This window comes from Pterocles gutturalis, unplaced genomic scaffold (assembly GCF_000699245.1).
Source record: "Pterocles gutturalis isolate BGI_N339 unplaced genomic scaffold, ASM69924v1 scaffold2933, whole genome shotgun sequence".
Lineage (NCBI taxonomy): Eukaryota > Metazoa > Chordata > Aves > Pterocliformes > Pteroclidae > Pterocles > Pterocles gutturalis.
Genome location: NW_010125229.1, coordinates 1 through 10,667, shown reverse-complemented (window position 1 = coordinate 10,667; position 10,667 = coordinate 1). Strand labels below are relative to the sequence as shown.

The window sequence follows — 10,667 nt, the reverse complement described above, 5'->3', positions numbered from 1 at the left end:
TGCTCTGAATCTACCTGTAAGCCTCAGCCTCGGAGACCTGCCTTACAACCCTGCTCTATGGAGAAACAAAAAACAAATGGAAAAAAAAAAAAAAAAAGGAAAGAAGAGCAGTTAAGACATGCTGCCCAGCTTGGGTTGTGTCCATCTAAAGAAGAGCAGTTAAGACATGCTGCCCAGAAAGCTCGGGTTGTGTCCATCCATGGAGCATCCTGAGCAACCTGTTCCAGGTGACCTGCTTGAGCTGGAGTGGACAAGACACATGCCAGCAGTCCCCTCCAGCCTCCACTGTTCTGTGCTTCTGTACCGTTCTGTGATTCTATACAGTAAATAAACCAACAACCAGCTAAACTCCATGGAAGGACGGAGAAATGACTAAAAAAAACAGAGTTTCATACTTGATTCTATACTTACCAAGATGTCTTAACCACTATTTCTCAGATTCTTAGACGTGTTACCCCATCATTTTAATGTATAGTATTCAATAGATAAACACTACTGGCTATTGATTCTGGATAATGTTGAATTGCAAGCCCCATAAAATTACAAGTAAGCTGGTCTAATGCTGGTATTGTCCACATTTTAGTTTTAGATAGGTACATACAAACCCAGCCAGGAGTTCAATGGCTACCCACGGAATGTCATGGCTGCTAAATGGCAATACTCTCCTGAAGTATCAGTTCCCTGAAAATGACGACTTGAACGGTGAACATCCTTTGTGGGTCCTCAAGCCACTCAAGTCCTGTTGAGCGGTATTATTTGCTTTCCCTCCTTTAGTCACCCTTAAATCTTGTAACTTTCATTTTACCTTTCTTTTATCCTGAATTTCCAGAGTAAGAACGACAAACATCGGTATCAAATTGACATAAAACTCTTTCCTATCAGATTTCCTATTCTAATCTACCTATTAGATCCAGATAAAGTTGCTTAAATTCACTATTACACTGATGTTAAGATTTACGCACCATTATCTCTAATTTTCCCCAAAGCTGCTGCTTCAAAAAATACAGTTTTCCATACAGGAAATAGGCTTTACATGTTTAACTGGAGATGTAAAACAAGCAGATTATTAGATGTCACCCCTTCAGTATGTTGCTACACTTTTCTACCTCAGCTAGAGATCTGATATGGGATGATGGGGTGTTTTCCTTCAAACCAAGCTTCTAAAATAAATACATAGATGGATAACTGTGTGCATATATACAAAAGAAGCAGAGGGGGAAATCTAATCAGCGCACTCCTTTACCCCTAGATGAGCTTCACTGTGCAGTTTGGATTAAAGAAGACATGAAAAAAACCTCACTAATCTATTAACTACTAGCTAGCCAGTTTCCTCATTCTGTCACAATTCATCTGACTCTAAATACTTATGAGCTCATACTTTGCCTCAGTAAAGATACAATAATGCACAAGGACTACTAAGAACTCAGGCTTCAGCAGCTCTGCCATTCTGTATAGCAATTAACAAATACAAAAAAATTCAGTGACTTCCAGTTAAACCTTACTATTCAGTGATACGAAGGTACCTTACAAAGAAGTGACAAAGATAACATACCAAATCTCTTTGCTCTATTACCTTTGGGACAACACTGAAGAGGAACTAACAATACTAATAAGAACCAGTATGCATAAAAGAATTACTTAATGGAAACAGAAAATCAAAGAGCTTGGACATTAAGCAGCTAGAGAGGAGAACAGTAAAAATCCACTGTTCAAGTTTTCTTGTGACCTGGCTTTTTAGTTTGTTCATGCTGCCTGGCAAAATAAGTAGCATTATAAAGAAATCTACAGATGCTATGTAACTGATGATCCTGTAAGACACAGGTGAGTGTTATAAGCCCATCTGTACAGCGGTTATTGCCAGTATCAGAATGCCAAAGCATGGTAATAAACATCTGTGTTAGGTCACTAACCTCTTACCAAGCCAACCAATGCCTAAGTCTCCTCACCCCCAACTATTTTGGGCTGCAAATACATACCTCTGTACAAAAAATTAATTTATTTCACTAACAGCAAAATACAGAACACTTAGGATAAAGATTTAATATTACTTCTTCAGAAGTCTGTCTTTACAGTGAACTCAGAAGTCTACAACACAGCTAAAAACACTGTGGCCCTTCAGTAAGACGGAGAAAAAGCAAACACTCTAGAACATCAACTAAATATTGTCTTGATTGCAGAACAAATGCTATAGAAGAAAATGTGATTTTTTTTCCTCCTCAGAAGTTGGTATATATTTAGCACTTCAGGCCAGAAAGCAGTACAGTTCAAAGTTCAACTCCGAAACAATTACAGCAGTTCAAATTGTCAGTGTGATGGTAGTCCACTTCCTCCCACTCCAACAGCCTCTAGTCCCAGTACATCAGGACTTCGGTTTACGAGCTCCTTCTCTTGCTAGTCGATCAGCTTCTTCATTTCCTTGGAAGCCAGCATGACCGGGAATATGCATCTGTTAGGACAAAAGTAGAGGAGCATTAGATATGCAAGAAATCAAGAAAAAAAAAGTACATACATGAAATCTGATGATGCAACACACCCTTTCATTCACAGTATGGTAGCACTTCCTTAAGGGCACTCTCCTGACATTTAGTCCTTATGTGTTCTTCCCAGGAATGCTGCTAGTCTCCCTTCTGCTAGGAAAGTCTTGCCAAATTGTGAAAATCATCTGTATGAGAAGCAGTGAACTGGATAAGGACTACCTATAATCTAGCCTTTAAGAAACGCAGAGCACAGCTCCAACTTAGAATTCTCACTTTCAGGGAAAAACCCCTCTGCATTCAGTGCTTAAATCGAATTACTCTTCCCAGAAAGCCAGAGACCTCTAGACCTTTTAACAGCCTTGGAGGTTATAGCACTCACTCAGGATACAGAAACAGGGTATGAAAAGAATCTCTTGATTTTCAGATGTCTTAACTATCCATCCTTCAATAATTAGGAACTGAAAACACTTTCAACCCTAAGCCCATCCTTGTCAGAAGTGAGGGTGGAAGAGTGTGGAGGAAGGAGGAGAGGAAGAAAATCTAGCTTGCTATTTGAGAAGATCCGAGAGGGGACAGGCATGAAGTGCATGGAAGATGGTACCGGGTTTACATGGCAGGGTTTTGGTAGCAGGTCAGGGGCTGCAAGGGTGGCCTCTGTGAGAGGACACCAGGGACTGCCCATTCATCAGAAAGGAGCAATTTCAGCCAGCTCTAAAATGGACCCACTGCAGGACAGAGCTGAGCCCATCAGCAAAGCTGGTGGCTCCTCTGTGACAACATATTTAAGAAAGGGTCAAAAATACTGCACAGCAGCTGTAACAGAGAACGGAGATAAATGTGAGAGAAACAACCCTGCAAACACCAAGGTCAGTGAAGAAGGAGGGGAACGAGGTGCTCCACACACTGGAGCAGATTCCCCTGCAGCCCATGATGAAGACGATGCTGAAGCAGGTTGTCCCCCTGCAGCCCATGGAGGACCATGCTGGAGAAGATATCTGCGCTGCAGCCTGTGGAGGACCCCACACCTCAGTGGGTAGATTACTGTAATAAAGTGCCTGCATACATTGCTCCTCCTGAACATCTCCCCAAGTTTAAGAGGTTCAGATGTAATAAGTGTGCATAAAGGAACAATATATTTTTTAATTGTGTAAAACACTCTATAGACATCTGAACTTTGGTCTTAGTTTTAAATTTTCTTTCTTCTACTCAGTAGAAAACAGGAGTAGTTACATAAAATCTAGTCAGCCTTTAATCTGGAAGACAGAACAACATAGAATCATTGAATGGTTTGGGTTGGAAAGGACCTTAAAAATCACCAAGTTCCAAGCCCCCTGCCATGGGCAGGGGCACCCTCCACTAGCCCAGGTTGCTCAAAGCCTCATCCAGCCTGGCCTTGAACACCTCCAGGTATGGGGCATCCCCAGCTTCCCTGGGCAACCTGTTCCAGTGCCTCACCACCCTCATAGCGAAAAATTTCTTCCTAATATCTAGTCAAAATTTACCATCTTTTAGCTTATACCCATTACCCCGTGTCCTCTCACTACACTCCCTGATAAAGAGTGCCTCCCCATCACTCCTGTAGCCCCCTTCAGGTACTGGCAGGCTGCTATTAGGTCTCCCCGGAGGCTTCTCTTCTCCAGGCTGAACAACCACAACTCTTCCAGCCTGTCCTCATAGGGGAGGTGCTCCAGCCCTCTGACCAATTTTATGGCTCTCCTCTGGACTCTCTCCAACAGGTCCAGGTCTTTTTTATGTTGGGGGCCCCACATGAATGGAAGAATATCTGCAATAGATTTCCCACAAGAAAATAGCACATGAAAGAGCTACACCATCTTGTTTCACACAGAGTAAAGACAGAAGCCAAACAAAAACAACATTATCAGCCACAAAGTCAATAGCACAGAGATTTCTTTCTAGAATCAGTACTCTTCCACCACAATTAGAGTAAAATTTAGAAGGGAGGAGGGAAGATATTCCCCACAATGTCTAGCACTGATGTTAAAGGTTACAGAAAAATACATTTTACCAGGAATACCTGTATAGAAGCCAGTTTACTTCTTTACTGGAGAGCTAAACAATTTAAAACTTTAAAAACTGTATTTTAAAGACTTTTCAGTGCCCAGTTTCTTCTAAAAAACACAGTTAAGGTACAGAAAACTAGAGTTAGTTTATCCGGGGTTATGCTCTCTCAAGTTTTCCCAGCTTAAAGACACTCATGTGATGTGAGTTACACCAACAAACCAGCATCTTAAGAGTTCTGAAAAGCAAATCCAGAAATTGAGCTATGACTCAAAAAGATACTGTTATGTTTTAAGCTCAGAATTCCATAAACAGAAATTTCATCTACTAACAGTACTGCAAACTAAACTTAATCATTGCAGGCATTTTCTAAGTAGTAACAAGAGACAGCAAATAAATAAAAATATTAATTTTAATAAATACTGGCTCTAAGAGTCTAGGTTATGTTGTTTATTTGCTTTAAATAAAGCAAGCAGCTTCTCTGTATTTATGGTTTTATTTACGAATGTAAAATAACATGCCTTATAAAGTTCTTGGTTATTGTCATACTTGCAAGTTTTTACAAGAAGTGTGTTTAAGATGTCATATAGAATAAGAAACAAGGTGCTCACCCACTGAATTTCTATGCCTTTTGATAGACTATCAAGTCTTTCAAAATCTTCTTTATTTATGACACTTCCTCCTGAACTTGTTCTCCAGCCATTTGTTTTCCAGTTGTCAACCCAGCTCGTAATACCTACACAAAGGGAACAATGCCATAAAAATGGTATGCAAGAAGCCAGCAAGGATCAAGATGGAGCAAATAGCCTTTAACCTTTTAACAAGACATTAACTCTGTACAGTCTCAGGCAAAGACACTACTACTGTCTTTCAGGATTGTATTTTTCCATTACTACTTGAATTACCCAACCATGTTTTCCTCAACAAATAATTAATTTAAAGACTAAAATCTTATATATGCATTACACAACAAATTATGACATGAACTTCCATAAACTGAACGTAAGGATTTGCCTGATGGTACATTAAGCTAGAAAAAAATCTATGGCTTTATTTGTTTTGAGGAATTGAGGAGAAGCACATTCTTAGAGGAGAAACAGATGGCCACCTGTCTTACAGCTTCTGCACACTGAACAGAATCCTTCAGAGAATGACCACATAAGCAGATTTCTACAAAACAAGATTTAACATTTTGGCCATCACTTTTTGGCCAGAAAATTAACTATATTACTGCTTAAATATATATAAATATTTTTAATATCTTTGCTGGTCTTTGCAGTGTAAAACATCCGTACTGCTTTCATGACAAACAGACCCGAACTAAATAGAGAATCACCAACCTTGCACGCAAAACCTCCTAAAAACCAAACCACATTCATTTGCACTTAACTGCAAGCCTTCTCTGGTATTTTGAAAAATAACTCCTACACACATTTACAGAATAACGTTGATTAAACAAGAGTGGCACCTGCACCTCACTGAACCAAAATGCAAGAGCAAACTGCAAGCAAAAACAAAGAGACTAAGACATTGCATCTAAAGGTCCTTGTCTTCCTCCTTCATACTTAAGCCTCATACCTAAGTTTAACAGGAATTTTATTCAACACAGCAATCTTCCCTCCTTCGTAACACCAGTTTCACAGACAAGATGGTACAAGACTTTCCTCCCACAAAGCAAAGAATTGCAAAGACGTTTCTTTGCTCCTTAATGCTTCTAACAACTTGCTTCTTTCAACAAATTATGCTCTTGGATTCTATTGATCAGCATGCAACACCCAGTCCTGAGGAGTCTCTACTCTTCCTTTTACCATTCCCTTTTTCCGAATGCTTCTGGCAGAGACTAAAAAAAACAACAAGAGAAAAACCAAAACACACACATTCTGCTCCTATAGGAAATGCTATACCTAAATCTTTTGGGGAAAATAAGCTACTCATATGAGAGATTTACAAGATGATCCTTTGGGAGAAGCATTGGAAAATTCCTCTAAGTTGTTTCTTAACATTTACTGTCCCTTCCTCAACTTACAAACTGGCATCAGGAGGAACGAGCACAAGTCCCTGACACTTTTCACTTCTGGACAGAACCACTTTCATGCATATGCAAGCTAACACAACTCAAAACAAGCAACTCCTTCCCTGACCAGCAGCCACCTGTTCCTACTCAGTAGCTTTCTGTTCTTTCTAGAGAATTGCTACTTAAGATGACATCAGAGTTTTTCAATTAAGTTTTGTTTCACTTCTAAACACGAGCACCTGAAATAGGAAAAAAAATTATGCTCTTCCTTCATACTCCTCCTCTTTCAGAAACCAGGACGGAGCTTCTGAAAAGCAGAATTACTTACTTGGAGGAAAAGATATACAGATTTTTAACATACAAGCAACGTACTTGCTGTATTAGTAACAAGCCGTTAAACAGATAATTACTTTCAGTGTTAGCACTCAAGTACAGGAAGTCATTCCAAGAACAAGATACTCACACTTTCCCCCCCCCCCATCCTCCCCCCCCCCCCCCCCAGAAAAAGATCACTTAGATGTGAAAAAACAACATTTAATTTTCAATTAAAAGTTTCAATAAGTTTCTGCTTAATGTTATTTCAAAAAAAAAGCCCTCTAAAGTGACCTGGAAATGGCTAGCACATGTACTCCCTTTGTAAAAGTGTGAAATACAAAGAAATACTTATGCAGTTTAGAATTATCACAGGAGTAAGATCTGTACATATGGGGGAAAGATGAAGTGTTCAGAAATTAAGTCTTACTGGCTGCTTCACACTATATTTCCAGGAAATAAATTTAAATTTTCCAAATCTTTGAATGAAGGTGAAACCTTAAATACACACTCTGAGCACATATCATCTCGGACTAGTCTTCTAGTCTAGCCTGAAAATGTGGAAGTGTAGTCTACATGTAAAAGGTATGGAAATTTGAATATACTTCACCTTCCTGTACTAAGACAGCCTCTCCAATCCAAACAGAACCAAACCCTACAGGGTCACTACACCAACTTCTGAGTATTTTCCTGCTAACATCCTTAACAGGGTATACATGAACAACATTTTTTCTAGACTGTCATACTGAATGCCTTAAGACAAAAATCCTTTAGTTACTTCTGTCAGTATTTACTGTAATGGGCACTTTGTCTCTAACTTGTATTTCATGCTGTTAGTAGGTTACCCCTCAAATATTCTGAGGTTTTCCCCAAGCAGTCATAAGTATTGAAATTATGCATTCTCTTCCTTACCATCCTCTCGCCAGGCCTCACTATGTTTTGTGGGTCTTACGCAATGAAATAATGTACAGCGTGTCTTTAAAAATCAGGAAAACTAAAATCATTAACTTACCATTAATAGTGAACTTGCTGTCAGTGTAGATAATTAGTTTCTTGATGTTTTGACTCTTTGCTTGCTCTAGTGCTTTGCAAGCTGCCTTAAGAACATTTCAATAGAACCACAGTTCAGAACAGGATTTTGAACACATGCAATTAAAATACCAGCAAAATAGCCAACGCTAACACAGAACTACAGAGAATATTACTGTAATCTCTCCACCCGTGAGCACCAACATGCTTTACAGCAGAGGTTCCCAAAATTATGCATGCATAGAACCACTTAATGAATCAGGCAAACAGGAAGCCACTTAAGTTTTACTGGCAAAAAAACCCACAAATATTCTGATGCCCAATTCTGTACTGCAGGAGCAGCCCTCTGCCCAATTTCCTAATTATCAAAGCCCCTATTAACTGTACACCAAGTTTTAGGCAATTTCTCCATAACTTTGAGGAGGAAAGATTCATACCAGTTCCAACAGTCTGGAACCCCTAAAGGTTTTTTTTTCTGGTTGGGTTTTTCGGTGCTACGAAATATAATAAGGGGGAGAAGTGGCTGGGTCTGGATGTAGAGCTGAAAAGCTCTTAAATTACAAGTTTGACCCCTGACACACCATCATCGTGTCTGCTTGTGCCTCAATAAAATGAGCATCCCGTAGGCTTTAAGTAGATCAATTCCCCATTTCAGTTTATCTCCAAACACACAGTGCAGGATAGCAGCAGTACCAGAATTAAGACAAGGTGAGCAGGGAAGACTAAATCTGCTGTTGTCAACAGAAGTTTACTTCAGAAGTAACAGAACTTATTTCCGAGACCCTAGAACTGTTTCTCTTATTTATCTAAGGAATACGATACTCTGATCCTATCACAATAAGAGGCCGATTCTCCTCTCAACTGCTGCTCAGCAGCCTTCACCCCAAGGTCTGAGACATGCACATTAAAAAGGCTTTCCTAACAAAAGGCAGTTTTAAGTAGCTGTGATTGGCGTGATGATATTTGGGAATTCTCAAGGTGAATTACCTTGTTCCAAAAAAATAAAGACCAATAAAACCTCAGGAGAACGATCTGTTTCAAGTAATAACTCCTGATATTTTGTGTACTTCCTCCACAGCTCCATAAGTAGTTTCTGAAGGCCAGAGTTGAAACAGTCGAGAGTGTGCAACTGTGGTGTAAAATGCAGAAGCATTTCAGGACATTTACTACTTACATGTATTTCAGCTCTTTGGTTAGTCTGCCGTCCAGGAAGTCTTTCACTGATATTTCTGTGTGCAAGGAATGAACAGCAGATTAGTTACCTCAAATATTCAGAATGGTGTATAATAACTACACATTAGAAAAACAAATACAAGAGAGCCAATTTTCTTTTTATTAAGGAGGATAAATACGTATTCTAGCTGTAACTTCTACCTCCATAGTGCAACACGCATATTTGGACCTGCCATCAATATGCAACTATATTCATTGTCTTCTGTGTGCACCTACACCTATTTTAAAGCTTTCTGTATCACTTGAATTACAGCTTCAGCCCCTAAAAATAATATTTGCAGTTTATTTTCCCCACATTCTGACTTCTCTTTTCCCCTCAGTAACTCACTAGTCTCATAGCACTGTCATAAGGAGTCTCAATAGCAGGATTTCACATTCAAAAGGAGGCTGGTATTGTAAATCACACATAAAACAAACAACACTATATATTTAAACAAAAAAATCCATGCAGCTACTTACAAAGGGTGGCCTGGTCCCCAGTAGACACCTATTCCAGCACGTGCCCTGTTACGTCCATTACCTGAGCAACAACCATCTGTATAAACAACTGCAAAGTCACCTACAAAAGAATTGCCAAAAGCAGAAGTTCAAGCACTCCTGCAAGGTCATAGGCTCTTTAAGCAAAAAGAGTGTCTGCCAGCAGATTAATCACCAAAACTTCCCTCCCCAGAGAGCCCTTCAAAAAGTTAACTACAGAAGCCATGTAAAATAGTAACGCGGAACACCAGAACTCTCACTGCAGCTTCACAAAACAGTCAGCCTCAAGAAGCATCTCTGCCCCACATTCCATATTCTTACTACAGTTCCTGCCTTCCTCAGTCAACATTAAAACTTCCCAGCTACATCTGTATTTAAATACAGTCTGTAATCTAGACACACATGAAATCACATCTGTAACGACCAGATTAAGCTATATGCTGATACCAGTTAAGGCCAATTGATATTACACTGAAACACAATAGGAACAAACATATCATAGCTCACATTTCCGCTCTAAAAACGTTATGCTGGGCCTGGTGCTTTCACAGACAAACTTCTCTAAAAGCTTTCTAATAATTACATTTGTTACTTATGAAAGAGTGCAAAAAACTGAAAAGAATTACAGGAATAATAAAAGAGCTTACCCATATATGAAAATTTATCTTCACTAACTGTTGGCTCTGAGTATACTTCATCGTGTTTTACACGCTTTGCAATGTGTTCTTCGTTTGTAGACTGATCATACGGCCTTTTGCATGCATTGCAACACAAGGTGTTTATCTCTAGTTCCTCTCTCTGGCTACCAATTTCCTGCATTACAACTAGGGGACCATGTGCCCCTTCCGGGGGGGGGCGGAAAGAAAAAAGAAAAAAAAAGTTCAACCATATACAAGGTCAAGTTTTATTTGAAATGACTGCTTCTAAAGGCAACAGCTGTTTTCACCTATTAGTAATGTCTGCCTGCTAAACTTACACCCTCCAAGCTATTATGTAAAAAAAAAAATTACAGTATACATCAGTCATTCTTGATCCCAGATCAAACCGTAGGGGAGAAACCCATGTAACTGCCCTTACAACAGACACGGTACAAGCAACGTTTCCAG

General features: G+C 39.5%; 1 protein-coding gene across 1 annotated transcript; it reads right to left on the bottom strand.

The window, feature by feature from the left end:
* Nucleotides 1-2,203: 2,203 nt before the first annotated feature.
* On the bottom strand, nucleotides 2,204-10,413 carry RNASEH1 (ribonuclease H1; the record flags this gene model as incomplete). Its single annotated transcript, XM_010078471.1, has 6 exons — nucleotides 2,204-2,446; nucleotides 5,108-5,232; nucleotides 7,835-7,919; nucleotides 9,026-9,080; nucleotides 9,544-9,643; nucleotides 10,209-10,413. Coding segments are annotated over 6 exons (657 nt in total), but the record flags the coding sequence as incomplete, so codon positions are not given.
* Nucleotides 10,414-10,667: the final 254 nt, after the last annotated feature.